A 15,845-nucleotide genomic window follows, 5' to 3' on the forward strand; every position below is an offset into this window, starting at 1 on the left:
TGTGGAGACCATCGGAGACCCCTGGGCAGGTAAGTGTAGAATTTTTTTTTTCACGCGGCTCAGGGTTTTCAGCTCTGAAAACCCCGCAAGCACTATTTTTAAATTGGATACCGCAGGTATGCACACTCCCGATACCCGCTGTATCCAATTAAAAAAGTAATCCAAAATTGGGGTGCGAAGGCCGCAAGTTTTTTTTTTCATCGGTATACCTCGCGCCCAATTGAATATGCCCCAATGTGTCTTGTCAGTAATTACTGTATTTTAAAATTTCCATTTATAATTGTGTAAAAGTAGTCAGGTGGCATATTAGTCACATTGCAGCCTCCTGGCACTGGGGTCATGAGCTACATTTTTAGCCAAGGCCTTATATGCATAGAGTTTGTATGTTTTCCCCAGGTTGGTGTGGGTTTCCTTCCATACTCCAAACTATTGATTAAACTGGACGTGTGTGTTACATGGTAGAAGTGACATGTGCACATCTCCTTATATCTATGTGACTGACACTTATACATCATCTGCTGATCTGCATTTAGTTACAGGCTGCCCAGGAGCTCATACAAGTTCTGTGTTATACTTACTGGAGCGGGTATGTATGGGGGGGCAACTTCAAGAGCTTCAATTGAGACCCAGTCAACATGCTGGAAAAATGGATGGTGGCGGATCTTTCCATGCACTCCGAGTCGTCTGGTCGGATCTTTATCGCGCAGCTGAAAAAGTGATTTGTATTTAATTTAGTGACTTTAATTAATACAGCAGACGTGCTCAGCACAATCATGTTATACACATTTCTGCTGCCTGGCACAGAGGAATATAAAGTGATCTGTCCATGGCCACAGTATGATAACCCTGAGATTCTATCTGGGGACTGTAGCATGTCTCACATTGGGCCTGATGCAGAGGAGGATGCATTTAATACATCAGATGAAAGTGCCGGATGTTATAAATGTGTGCATGGGTCTGAGACGCACTGAGCAAGCATCATGATGGTTATCGTCAGGGGACGCAGATTGGAATTTCTTGGAGACATATACAATTCTGATAGAAGTTCCTGGCCAGTTACTGGGGGTGGCTTATGTTGGTGTGCATGTTGGCAGACATTGTCACGGACTGCATTGTAAGATGCATTTACACTGGCACCAGTGGCCATGTACCATCAGCCATGTCCGTTGGTGCAACTGATGTCCAGTCGATGGTGCATCTATTTGTGCACTGCAGCAGATTACAGCAATAGCCGGCCGGTGTCTCAGTAGACAGCCCATCAGCTGCATAAAGTCACAGTAGCCCATCATCATTTCCCACTCCAGGAACACCTAAGCACCAAGTCATTCCTTCCCATATTCCCTGTCATATGTCTGTGCAACAATGGGGGATCAGGTCTGGCTTCATTATAAAGTGGACAATTGTTTAGAAATTTGGAAATGAAATAATTACTCTTATAAATCTTACTAGACAAATATATAGTTATATGTAACATCATGGTGTTCAAGGCCAAGGGTACACAGCCAGAGTTCTTCAAAGACCACACATGTGACCACTAGAAATATGTTTATGGGCTTTGTTAGAATAATTAGTATTTTTCCATATTATCTCACTATACATTGGTAAAAATAGTTTGAGTTTGATGATGTAGTCAGTTGTGTATATACCTCCCTATGGGGGTGCAAGCCATACCGGGTGACATCATCCAAGGGGGTGACACCAAAATAGCAGAGCTGCAGGAGTTATGGATGATGTGTCATACACACTGTGCTGGTGGAGGCTGGAGCTTCCCATTATCTCCTGTTGTGTTGGACAAGCCCCCAGCATGACGAGTATGAGGGCGTGACATTGCGGTCACGCCCCGAAAATAGCACATATCTAGGGTGTGGTGTCATGGGGCACAAGGCCAGGTCCCTTTTGCGACTGCAGAAAATTGAGAGGTGTCACCACTTGTTGCGTCACCTGTGATATATATGAGTATATAAGTGTAGCTGGAAACCCAAGGCTGCATACGTGACCTGGCTAGCCACCAAGACTGGCCCGGTAAAGCAGTAAGTGACCAGTATTGCCAAGCAGCGGAGTATCACTCATAGCATCACTCAGCTGACAAGGTGATATTTTATCAGTAAATGGCATCAATTGATTTTCTATTGCAGCAATGAGTGGTGCATTTTGTATTGCTGCATTTGATAAATAGCCCTTTATCTATCTTGCTGCATCATATTGTGTATGAGGGAAATATCTCTGATCAGGAATCCAGAGCCACATTTATCAGGAAAATTTGTTAATCTCATGTATTAGGAATGGGATCTCTTAGAGTGGTATCACACGGGTTTATATGCTGCATCTATGCATTTATAAAGCAATGAATTTTAAACATGGCATCACATGAGCAGCAGAGGCGTTTTAAGAGAGGAGGGGGCCCATTGCAGACTCAGTGTGGGCCCCCTCCTCCCTTTAGTGGTGCTGCGGTGTGTGCAGCAGATTCTGACTTAGTGCGCAAGTCTCTGGGAAAATAGCCACCGCCGTTGTCCTAATACTATTTGCAGCACTCTGGAGACAACAAACAGGTATGTATAAAGACTGTATGGGTGCAGGGTGTGCGGTGTGGGCCCTGTGCCTCTGATGAGCAGCTAATACTGCCTCCAGTGTCTAAAGAAAAGTGTAATAATTGCTCATGTCAAATCAGAGGCATATTTAGAGAGGAGGGGGCCCGTGTTCACTCACCATCCAGGACCTCTTCCTCTCTCTCCGGCGTCCATGGCGTACTGACAGTTTCAGTACAGTCCAGGCACTAGCCTGTGCCCAGAGTCTACTGTGCATGAACAAAATGCCAGGAAAGTGGCCGCTTCGGCTATTTTCCAGGCGTTCTGTGTAGCACCACTCCATCCAACGTGGAACTTCAGAGAGTTAAGTATTAGAAACTATGGGAGCAGGGTGTGCGATGTGAGCCCCCCTGGACCCAGGGCCCCATGTGCCCTACACCCATTATAGATACGCCCCGTGTTAAATGCTGTTTCATAGGAACCCATTTGTGTCTGCCCTTGTCACACAGAGAGGGATATTAAATAGGTCCAAAATTACGGACCTGGCATAATTTCGACAAGTTTGCCTCTTAATTTAAAGCGGCAATCAGTTATATGGCAAAATTAAGTGGTGAAATTATACCATAATCTTGAAACCTATAGCACAGTGATAAAATATATTTTAAATTAAACATCTAGTATTTCCCTCATGCTGTATATAATGTTATACAACATTATCTATAGCCATTAGAATTGTTACAGAAATAACGTAATATCTAGGTTACCTTTACAATGATGTCTCTGGCTGCTGCGCCTGGTGCTTTAAATAGCTTACGTTGGAAGGTAAGTCTGCTGGTGATCATTTGGGTTAGGATGACACCAAACGAATACCAGTCAGCACCAGCGTTGTAGTTCTTGCCAGACCGCATCTACCAGAAGAGAGATAATAGTTATTATGGCTGTCACCAATCCCTCTCTAATTTACATTCTTTTATCTCACTGCCCCAGTCCATCACTCTATATAATAAGTGTTTATGTGGGGATAGAATACATGGAGGTAGAATAACAATACAATGTAATGCTCCAATTCAGAACACTGATGAGTGACTGTGCAAGCTTGTAATCATATTGGTATGTGCTGGGTTGTATGGGGAAGGCTGCATGTATACTATACAGGCATTACTATTACTCAGCTCCTTATTTCTTTATTTATATATCATAGATATTTCCCTGACCTGGGATATCAGGAATATAATAATAGTTACTGTCTTGTCTCTTACCTTACTCACCTTTTGTTATTATTTACATAGTAACATCACAAGACAACATTATAAATCACGTGACGATGATGATGGCCATCATTAGAAAGATCCAAATAAATAACTAAGAACTCCTTGTTATCCCCTCATAATGTGTAACCAGCACCAGTGCTATAGCCAGGACTTGGTACAGCTAAAGCAGAGGGACCACCAGGGGGTGTGGGGATTAGCTCTCTGCAGTGTTGGGTCACCAGTGATCTTGCAAATACAACTGTAACAACGTAAATCACATGTGAGAACCTGAAGTCTCACTAAGGGCCCGTACACATGTGACGATCAGACAACGATCAGATATCATTGTCTGATCATCCTGCATGTGCTGGATGTTCGATATTGAACATCCAGCAATATGCACCAACCCCCCAAACGATGTAACGACCCACGATCAACTATCGCGGGTCCCTATAGTAAACAGGCTAACCTGCTCGATATCGACCAGGTTGGCCTGCAAGCACAGACGATGGTCGATATTGATATCGACCATCCATGCCTGCATATCGACCATAGTTTGGTCTTTGTAGGAGTTAAAAAAAAAAGGACGATATAAACTATATCGTTAATATTTGCCCCATAAGAGATCTCTGACAATGGCTAATGGGCCTGATTCATAGATGTACACAATGCCAATGTTTCCGCAAGTGGAGCAATTATTTGCCACTACGCAGGTATCACGGTACATTACCGTAGTCATACGCTGCCAGTTATTAATCACAGTGTAATTGGCAGAGAGGGAGCATCTGGGGGTGACAACAGGAAGTGTCGGCAAAAAACACAAGTGTGTCTCGTCCATTTAGGGGTGTGTTACTTCCTGCCTCTGTGATCCCGTACACAGGTAACATGGGTCCGGCGTCTCAGTTATATAAAACTAGACTATTTTGTTATTAAACTGTATATTTTATTCATTTTGTTATTTGTTAAAAGTTGTCAAATAAAAGTGTTGAAAAATAGTATAAGACTCAGGGGCCTATTCATCAAAACATAATTATCACAAGTTCAAACACAGCTCGAAGTCAGGCTGGCTGCGGACTTTACTGCCATCCCCGTGGGTGTACGATTCGACCCCCCTCCCATCCCCCCCACAGGTGTTTGACCCTTCCCCCCCCCGTGGGTGTCCATCCCCCCTCCTTCTCATTAGCCTGCTCACCTGTCTTCTTTCGGTGAGCTGGGCCACATGTCTGCAGAGCTCGGCTCTGGGGCTCGCCAGTGCACACACAGCAGGGAGTTCTGAATAGATTTGTGGCTGCCATGTAAATCTTAACAGCAGGGCCGCTGCAAGGTTTCTTGGCACCCTAGGCATTTCTTCAGCCTTGCGCCCCCCCACCCGCGGATAGCTACACAAACCCTTATACAGTGCCCCCAGTAGTGGCCCCCTATGCAGTGCTCCCAGTAGTGGTCCCCCTATGCAGTGCCACTTATATAATGCCCTCAGTAGTAGTCCCACCTACACATTGCCCCAGGTAGTGGTTCCCCCTATGCAGTGCCCTTTATATAATACCCCCCAGTAGTAGTAGCGCCTCCTGTGGAGTGCCACCAGCACTAATCCCCCTCGTGCAGTGCCCCCAGTTGCAGCCCCCCAGTAGTGCCCCCAGTAGTGATCCCCCCAGCAGTGCCCTCAGTCGTAGTCGTTCGGTGTCCCCAGTAGTAGCCTCCCCCCAGCAGTTCCCTCAGTAGTAGTCATTCGGTGTCCCCAGTAGTAGCCTCCCCCCAGCAGTGCCCCCAGTAGTAGCCTCCCCCCAGCAGTTCCCTCAGTAGTAGTCGTTCGGTGTCCCCAGTAGTAGCTTCCCCCCAGCAGTGCCCCCAGTAGTAGTCGTTCGGTGTCCCCAGTAGTAGCCTGTCTCCAGTAGTGCCCCCAGTAGTAGCCTCCCCCCAGCAGTTCCCTCAGTAGTAGTCGTTAGGTGTCCCCAGTAGTAGCCTCCCCCCAGGAGTGCCCCCAGTAGTGATCCCCCCCAGCAGTGCCCTCAGTAGTAGTCGTTCGGTGTCCCCAGTAGTAGCCTCCCCCCAGCAGTTCCCTCAGTAGTAGTCGTTCGGTGTCCCCAGTAGTAGGCTCCCCCCAGCAGTGCCCCCAGTAGTGATCGCCCCCCCAGCAGTAGTCCCAGGAAATCACACACGTAAAAAAAAAAAAATAACTCCACTTACCTTAATCCCCTCTCCGGCGTCCGCTCCTCTGTACCCCGGGCGGGCCTGCTCCGCATTATGGTAGAGACGTCATGACGTCTCTCCCATTACCCACTGCAGGAGCCGGAAGATGGCTCTGGCAGTGGGCGCAGCAGCAGCCGATGAGAGTCTGTCTGACTGTCACCGGCTGCTAAAACAAACACACAGCTGCCGGTGGCTGTGTGTTTGTTATACTAATAGTGTAGTGAAGACGGCACTTGTGTGCTGTCCACACTACCACCCTACAGTGGCCGGCGCTCTTAGGCAAATGCCTACGTTTGCCTAGTAGTAGCGCCAGCCCTGCTTAACAGGTTGCTGAGTAAACAGCAGTCTGTGAAGGTTATCGGGGGATGAACACCATCTCAGGGTGGTGGTCAGTAACACCATCAAGTTCCTGAAAAAATGCTTTTTCGGAACTTGATGAATAGCCCCGACACTTACTTTTCACAAAGGGGCCCCCACACAGGGTCGATGTGACCCTGCCGAGAACAGGTGTCCTGCGACACCTGTTCCCGGGTTAAGGCTCCGCAGCAGCAGTGGCTTTTCTACGGAATGCAGCAGCACAGTCAGTGCTGTTGCATCAGCTTTTGTCTAGGGAGGAGAGGGGCCAGCCGGCTCCACACTAGCGACTGCAGGGGGGTTTCTGAGTATCTAGAAAAAAACCCTGCTACACCGATTCCCCCCTACAGTGACTGGCCGCATAGGGGGCAGAGCCAATATGCAAGCTCCGCCCCCATATAACTGAAAATCACAGCATTACATCACGGGGGCGGGGCCTTATGAATCGAGGTGTCGGGCCTCTGTTGCAACCAGGAGTGGTCCTGCAGCAGCTGCTGCATCAAGTGAGGGTATGTTTGAGTACTGTTTCAGTGGGTGTGTGTGTATGTGTATGTATGTATGTGATTCTGTGTGTATATGTGTCATGGTGTATATGTGTAATGTCTTAATGTGTGTATATATATATATATATATATGTATTAGTGTGTATGTGTTAATGTGTATATAGGCGGGATGTACTAAAGGAAAAATACGGTAAAAACCCCTTTTTTGGGGTTTTTACCGTATTTCCATATGTGCTAAGCCCCGCCCACCCTTTTTTCGGCGCGGAGGGTAACACCAGAAAAACCTGGCATTACCCTATAGAAGCCTATGGGCTTCTTACCGGACCCCGCACCCGACACTTCGCCGTTGCCCCGCCGTCGCCATGCGCTGGCCCCCACTCACCTGCTGTCCATGGTCGCTGGCCCGCGCTCCTCCTGGGTCCTCCATCTCCTCCTACTCCTAATCTTCTTCTGGGTGCGGGAGGAGGAGCCCGGGGCTTCCTGCACATGTGACCAGCAGGAAGCTCCCGGGGCTCAGAGGGGATGGGGTCCCACAGAGACCCTGTCACCAGGCGTCGGGTGCTTCGCAAAGGGCAACTCTTATCGCAAGAGCTGTCCTTTGCGATACTAATCGCATATGTTAGTAGATATGTGATTAGTAAGGTTGCGGTAACTGGCGGAATGGTCACTGCAACCTTAGTACATCCCGCCCTATATGTGTTGGAATGGGTATGTAATGCCAGCTGTTGGGATGCCTCCTGTCAGAATACCGACAGCGGCATCCCGATGATTGGTATCCAAACGGGTCGGGAAAGTATACTTACCCTCTCTACTTCCCCCCCCTAACCCTCCCCGTTTTGTGCCTAACCCTAGCCCACCCCCAATAGGGCCTAACCCTAACCACCCAAAAACCTAACCCTAATTACGCTCCCGAAACCTAACCCTCCCCCCAGACTTACTAATGCTAAGGACACCCCAGACTTACTTCATTCGGGCACGCGTCCTTCAGTGTTCCGGCGTCAGGATTAAATAGGTGTCGGTATTTCGACGCCTATCTTAAGTTCCTATCGGGGTTTCCTTGTCGGTATACATAACTACATCCCTATGTGTAAGTGTGTGTATACTGTTTATATGTGAGTGTATGTTTTATATATATGGTAGGCATCCTGGATCTTCAAACTGGATACGGTTTCCCCTAGAGGGTTAAACGAACGCATATCATGGAACATGCTTTTATGAATGAAATTCTTTGGAATCAGTACATCATGCATATATTGTTTGCTCTAAATTTATTATGCTTTTGAGCTATTATAATACAGTATATTTATATGTAGTTACATATGTGAAAATCGTCTTTGTGCTACTTATATTTTCTATACACTATTTGGCATTGATATTTGTTTTTAACAAATTGATTGATTTAAACCTCTTCTTTTCAAACTCGGTTTTTCTAATCTTGTCTTTTTCTGTTCTATCTTCACGTGTTCTCTACAGGCAGGTCAGAGCCGGGCAAGCGTCTAAGGTTTCCATGACAACCGCCGAGAATGTGAGCTGTTGCGTCATCATGATGCGCTGCTTGCTCCCTCCGGTTTCGTGCACCTGGCGGCCCTGCCTGGTCTACAATCACTTCCATGGTGGGGATATAAGGTAAGGTGACTAATTGTCTCACTTCTTATGTATTCCTGACGACGGGGCTTGATAGCCCAGAAACGTTGAATAAATCTACACTCTGATCGGAAGTCCTGCAGCATTTCAGTGATATATATATATATATATATATATATATATATATATATATATATTAGGACTCCCCTAAAGGCTCCATGTGGGGCTTTCAGGGGGAAGGGAAGGGTAGGCTCTGTATGGTTTGGAGAGGGCCCACACCATTTAGTTGCCCTGGGGCCACCACAAGCCTTAATCTGGCCCTGGTAACGTGTCTACAGTACACATTGCCTATAAATGCATTGTGACATCTTGTTGCACGGCTGCAATGGTGCTTTTTATCAGGAGACAACACGTGCTGGTCTCAGCTTTCAGTTTTCCTGGTGAGGAGAAAACATTGCCATGTACAGTATGTGTCAGTGTAGAGACAGATTCAATTATCCCCAGGACTTACCACACGGCTGCAGCTCCTGGGTTTAATGCTCAGAGCTATTTAATTACTTACCAATATCCGCCAGCAGTAAGCCCGCAGCTCATTTATAGCCTGTCTAATTTGAGATGGTAAAAGCAGCTGAATGACAGCTGTAATAGGAATATTACAAATGTCCTCTGCTGATATGGAAACTGTTGTATGAAATCTCAGTTTACTTTCCTCGTTATTGGATAGTTTGTAGGTTTAATGTACAGGTGTTCTTACAGTGTGCCTTTTGTAGCCATATTGCCTTACACCAGGCTTCTCTATGAAATGTGAGTAGTTACATGAGTAACAGTAGGAAATCCTGTGCACCTCACCTCAGGAGCGATGTAGCCACGTGTTCCTGCGTATCCATTGGCTGTTCTGTCTCCCAGCATGTTTTCAATTGCAAGACCGAAGTCTGCAATCTTCAGATGACCCGTTTCAGCAACTAGAATGTTTTCAGGCTTGAGGTCTCTGTGAAGAAAATACAATCTTTGTATGCACTGAGACTATTGGTCATACCATTAAAGCAGATATATTGGCCATCTACTATGCTGCACAGTCAATGCAATATGTCTGTGAATGATGTCGTTCACAGACATATCAGGGGTACACACCTGATGACATGCTCGCGATTTATCGGTCATTCAATTGAACAGCGGATATAACGCCCAGTGTGTACCCAGTATAAGATGTAGGTGGAAATATGTGGCAATGAATAAAAGTATAATATGTAAAAAGTAGAGCGCAGGCAGACCTGATAATAAATATATCACATTCTGCATATTACAATCCATACTTATATACTTATATTATACCATTGTTATAGTGTAGCTTTATACTTACCGATGGACTATGCCCTTGGAATGTAGGTATTGAACCCCACATACAATCTCCGCTCCATAGAACCTGATAGAAAGAGAATAAATCAATGTTTCATTGTTAGGATGCTTACGTAATGGCACAGAAATTTCAAGTCAACACTCCCTATGTATTCTGACCATGTCCCTGTCATTTGTTTATATTTACTAACTAATTTCTCTTTGGTGATCCCTATCACTAATCTAACAGTATTCACCTCGCTATAAGATCGGCCAACTTGCATGCCCGCAGGCAAATAGCACCTTTCTAAGTGATCAGCTCCACCCCAGCTCTATCCTAATTGGATGGTGTTATACCAATGTGTCCTTCTCCCTGCATCTGACAGCTGCCTCCTTTCCTATATAAAGCTGACTCGCCCCGCTGTTCTCTCTGACCTGCCTAATGGAGCCGAGCCTGAGATCTGGCAACAAGAGTGAGAGCAGAATCTCCTCCAAACACATGTGGTGAGTAATATATGTATACATTACTATAGGGACATTCCTCATCAAGTGACAAATGTAAATTACCTTTCTGATTGTGGGCCTGATTCAGAGCCGGACGCTATTTGCGCTCGTTCGTTCAGAAAAAGGGGCTGGATATTTAAATAGAGCGCTCGCTCTTTGCGGTGTGTTGACGCCTCTATGTCTGAACGAGCGAACGAAACATGCGCTCGCTATTTTTTAAAAAACGCCCCCTGGCCGCTCGCATCCTACGTCATCTCCGCTATTTATTAGATTAATCGAGTACATCGAAAGGCGTATGAACCGCTCGCAGTACTTGTGGTAGGATTTTCCTACCGCAATCATGCGAGCAGTTCAGGCTAAAAGACAACCAAGTGACGTGGTCGATGACGCTGCTTTGTTAATTATGCACACCCTTAAAATGCCCGTTTTGATTTCGGATCTCCACTCCCCGTTTTCAAGCACCTTCCCCTGTTACCACTCACAAACGCCTCATCCTGTCACTCAAAATAGCAGGCATTCGCTATTTTGCGAGCACACAATTTCCGACCGCAATGACTGGTTCGCGCATGCATATTACAACCCATATGCATGCGCAGTTGTGCGAACATCGCTCGGAGCAAACGAGCGGCCGCTTACGAGCGGCTCTGAATCAGGCCCTGTGTCCCAAATATACATCTCATGTAGCTTTTGCTTTATAAGTGTTTGACAATGTAAAAATGTGGGTAATATTGGCATTGGTGAGCATATGATTCTGAGTGGGACCCAGCCGCATCCGTGTGTGCGTCTTTTGGTGGTCGCCCATTGGTGACTTTATGCCAATGATGCTACAAAGTCCTTCCCTGGTGTACACCTGTGCCTACGAATGTGCAAGGACTGAGACACCCACTGTCAGCACCCGTAATGCTGAAATACAATTGGTCATACCACTGACACTGGCACCAGCCCTATGGCAGATGCAGTTTCCCCATCCGAGTACGGCCTCCTATATGAGCGGCTGAGCTGGCAATTTATGACTTTTAAGGTCCATCGACAGCCTGTCCAATTACTTTATTTCATATTATTCACGGGAGTTTTTAGTTTTTCTTGCTAGATTTCTACACATTTTATATGTATATGTGTAATTATTTGTAATATAATTATTTTTAATAATATTATAAATAATGACACTTATACATAGAAAATGAAATATCAAATAAATATATTTATACATGTTTTCCTTTTTCCTGTTTGATACACCAGCGCCTGGCATAATTCTCCTGGTATAAGTGGTTGTGAGTCTGTGTACACAACCATTTTCAATGACATGCCCATGACACAATGGCACACCCATGACCTGCCCATAGCACACACTCATGACCCGCCCATGGCACATCCATGGCACGCCCATGACATCTTGTTTGTGACATGCCCATGATGACACATTGATACGCCCATGACACACCCATGAGATGCCCGTTACATGCCCATGAGAAGGGCCATCTCTGTGTATGCTCTAAGCCACCTCCCTGTCACCGCCCAGGAACGCCAACTACATTGGCAGCACATTTCTGAGACTGTGTCTCCCGTGCCCCTCAATTGCAGCTCTGACCCTGTGCGCACACTATTTGGGCACATGCGCAGTGCGACATAGATTCATGCACAGAAATCGGCAATGTGTGCAACTCAGAGTTAGGCCCTTCATATTCTCAGGTTAGGATCAACATATTTAAACAAATAAATACATTTTGCTTAGAACATAATATAATTTGCTATACCACATGGCAGGGCCGAAGCTAGGATATCTGTTACCTGGGGCAAGGCAGTAATTTCTACTTCAGGGTCCATAGGGTATCCACAGGATACCTTGGGGTATAGGTGTGACGTCAGTCGCTGGGCACCATGGAGTTAAGCTTTTCAGCCTCCCAGGATGCACTAGGGTCCCCCTCCTATTCCCCGCCCCCGAGCCAAGGCACCTCAGTTTAGTTTGGTGCCCGGCCGGCGTCGGGTGCACCTGTCGGAGTGGGGGCTAGAAGAGCCCCTGAAGCTTTCTTCAGTGCAGCTGTGGCTGCACATCTGGATGTACAGCATGGACAGTCAGTCCTGACGTCCATGCTGTCTTCCCTACACCCCCGCCGGTACCAGAACGCCGGTACCGATCCGGGGATGCTGGTGAGCATCTGGGGTCACAGCTAGCGGTGACCCCAGATGTTCGGACTATGGCCGGATCCAAGGGGGACAAAGGTAAGCAGCGGGGTCCCGCGGTGGGTCCCCGCTGGTCACATGGTCCTAAGTCCCCAGGCAGGGGGCTCCCTGGGGACTGGCTGCAGCGTGGAGCCAGGCGACCAACCTGCGCTTTCCAATACCCCCTGGGACAGCGGACCGCAGCAGAGCGGTAGCGCTGCGGCGTCCCAGGGGTTAAATGCATGCCAGGGGAGCGCGCCTTCCCTGTCGCACAGCCGGCGCCTCCCCCGCTGCACACAGCCCTCTCTGCATGCTGCCGACTGGTCCTGTGGCAGCGCTCCTCCCCCAGGCCAGCCTCCTCTCTGCTCCTCGGCGGCCAGCTTCTCCAGAACGCATGGTGAACGCTGCTGGAAGCGCTGGACGGAAGCATCGTGGTCTGGGTCCCCCCGCATACCTCTCCTCCGCTGTGGCTCAGGTCTGTGTATGCAGCGCTGTGTCCTACCAGGCCCTGTGTCTGTGTAGTTGAGTGATCAGCGCTGTTAGTGCAGGAATTGTTATTTCTCTGCATTGTATGTGACTGTGCTAGCGCTGCCTGTAACTTTTCTTCTCTAAACTGTCAGCTTTATTACTGTCCCTGTTCTTTCTGCTAAAGCCCTTGCGGTGCGGTGCTGCAGGGTGGTCTCTCGCCTATTTAATACTTAATTGGTGAGAGAGGTCACATACGTGGTGCCATCATGTCTGAAAGTGATTTTCCCCTCCGGCTACAGTGTACCACGTGCAAAGTACCGTTAGCGGAGGGGGAGGGTAGCGCGGAGGGCCTTTGCCGGCAGTGTTTGTCCATGGCGCGGCCTATTACGGTTACAGCATCGGTACAGGAGCCGCCCTGGGCTTGTTTCGCTCAGGCGTTAACAGCTTTAGTGGGCCAGTTAGCTCCGCAACCCGCGTTTACTCCGATGGGTTTGTCCCAGCAGTCTGTGGTGTCGTCACCCATGCAGGGGTTCCCACGACAATTGGTGGTACCCCACAGTCTCCCTATTTCCCCGCTCCCGAGTTCTCAGGAGCTAGCGTGGGTTAACTCCCTGACGAGTTCTGTACAGCACTTGTCGGATGTGTTGCAAGGGGAGTCTGTGATGCGGCCTCATAAAAGGCCGGTGGCGTCTCTGTCCGCTCCTTATGAGGATGACGAAGGGACGTCTGATGATGGGGAGATTCTGGATCCTTACGATCAGGAACCTCTCCATACTAAGGACGCTGATGCTAAGTCCAAAGTATATATTCCTGGACTTATTCGGGCGGTCCGCACAGCCTTGGTGATTGAGGACGAAGTTCCCCCAGCGGCTAAATCTAAGTATGCCTTTTTCAAAGATGTGAAGGGCGATGCCACAGTCTTTCCTCTTTCGGGTCAGTTGGTGGACCATTTAGAGGAGGCGTGGAAACAGCCTGGCAAGCGATACCAGCCGCAGAGACACCTGGCGGTGGCTTATCCATTCGCGGATAATTATTTTGCTAAGTGGGAATCCCCTCCACAGGTGGATTCTCACGTGACCCGTCTTGTCCGTAGTGCCACATTGCCGATGCCATCCATGTCCTCCCTTAAGGATGCTACGGACCGCAAGGTAGAAATCTGCCTGAAGTCCGCTTATTCCCTTGCAGGGGGGGCAGCACGGCCGGCTATGGCCATTTGCTGGGTTGCCAGAGCGATGGAGCGCTGGGCGGATTCATTAGAGGCTTCTTTTGAATCCGACTGTCTGGCCGAACAGGCGGAGTTGATTGGCAATCTCCGTGATTCGGCCACCTACATCAACGAGGCGGCTCTAGACATTAGTACTCTGGTGTCTAGAATTTCTTCAGCAGCGGTAGCTGCTCGTCGCACCTTGTGGCTGCGATCCTGGAAGGCGGACGCAGATTCCAAGAAAGGTCTGGAAGCGTTGCCGTTTACCGGAGAAGTTCTCTTCGGTCCGGATCTGGATAAGATTGTGGCCACGCTGGCGGCAGCCAAATCTGCTTGTCTCCCGTCGGCCGCTGCTCCTTCTGGTTCTGGACCATCGTCCTTTCGGTCATCTAGGGCCCAGGGCAGGCCCAAACCACAGTCGTTTCCTCGACAGGCTGGCCCTAAGAAATCGGTCAAGCCCCGGAAGCAGGCATGGAGTACCAGACGTCCGGCCCCCAAGCCAGATGACAAGCCTGCGGCCTGACGGTCCGGGCCTCCCTTTGGGGGATCCCAGGGTGTGAGGCCGCCTGCTACAGTTCGCCCAGTGTTGGTCGACCACTACGACAGACACTTGGGTTCTGGAGGTGGTTTCCCACGGATACGCCCTCACCTTCCGGCACAGACCCCCGGCTCGCTTCTTCACCACGGGTCTACCATCAGACCGGAACAAGGCTACGGAGCTGCGGAAGGTATTGCACACTATGCTCCAGGCTGGAGTTATAGTGCCTGTTCCATTCTCCCAGAGGGGCCAGGGTTTCTATTCAAATCTATTTTTGGTACAGAAACCCAATGGGTCATATCGTCCGATTCTCAACCTCAAAGCACTCAACAAGTCTTTGCGGGTCCCGAAGTTTCGGATGGAGACCCTACGGTCAATCATTCTGGCGCTGGAACCTGGGGACTACATGGTGTCATTGGACATACAGGACGCTTACCTGCATGTCCCTATTCTTTTGCGCCATCAACAGTTCCTCAGGTTTGCAATCCGCAGCGACCACTTCCAGTTTCGGACGTTACCTTTTGGCCTGGCAACAGCACCACGTGTTTTCACCAAGGTGATGGCGGTCATGGCGGCTTCTCTGCGGCTGCAGGGAGTCCGCATGTTGCCGTATTTGGACGACCTGTTATTGGTGGCAGGATCTCCAGAGCTCCTGTTACGCCACTTGGACCTGACCATTGCACTGCTGCAACGGCACGGCTGGCTAATCAACTGGCAGAAGTCCACTCTAATCCTGTCTCGGAGGATTCTGCATCTTGGAGCATTATTGGACTCGGGACAGCAAAGGATCTTCGTGACGGAGGACAAGATCTCTGCTTTACAGTCACGGGTGCGCAGTTGCCTGCACAGCCGCCGGGTGTCCTTACACTCGGCGATGAGGTTACTGGGCTCCATGGTGTCGGTGTTCGACATGGTGGAATACGCCCAGTTTCACTCCAGACCTCTGCAGCACCTGATCCTGTCCAAGTGGTACGGGCTGCCTCAGTCTCTGAAGTCCCAGACGATTGTGCTCACCCCGGAGGTTCGCCTGTCCCTTGCGTGGTGGTTACAGACGACCCACCTCAACAAGGGACGTCCGTTCTGGGTTCCAAATTGGGTCCTGTTGACAACGGACGCCAGTCTTCGGGGCTGGGGAGCAGTTTCGGGTCCACACTTGTTCCAGGGCAGGTGGACGCCGACAGAAGCGGAGCTTCCAATAAATATCTTGGAACTCCGTGCGGTCTTCAATGCTCT

The 15,845-nt window shown here is 48.8% G+C and overlaps 1 protein-coding gene across 3 annotated transcripts in view; it reads right to left on the reverse strand.

The window, feature by feature from the left end:
* Positions 1-15,845, reverse strand: part of LOC148517925 (protein kinase C delta type-like) — a 122,871-nt gene that overhangs the window by 16,108 nt on the left and 90,918 nt on the right. For all 3 annotated transcript variants that reach the window (XM_088478058.1, XM_088478056.1, XM_088478057.1), the window contains 4 exons: positions 9,764-9,826; positions 9,253-9,391; positions 3,290-3,433; positions 579-707 (listed from right to left, as the gene is read on the reverse strand). In XM_088478058.1, the coding sequence (XP_088334184.1) occupies positions 579-707; positions 3,290-3,433; positions 9,253-9,391; positions 9,764-9,826 (475 nt within the window). The remainder of the gene's footprint in view (positions 1-578; positions 708-3,289; positions 3,434-9,252; positions 9,392-9,763; positions 9,827-15,845) is intronic.

The sequence above is a fragment of the Taudactylus pleione genome, unplaced genomic scaffold (genome assembly GCF_031769625.1).
Source record: "Taudactylus pleione unplaced genomic scaffold, aTauple2 ptg000206l, whole genome shotgun sequence".
In the NCBI taxonomy this organism is placed as follows: Eukaryota; Metazoa; Chordata; class Amphibia; order Anura; family Myobatrachidae; genus Taudactylus; species Taudactylus pleione.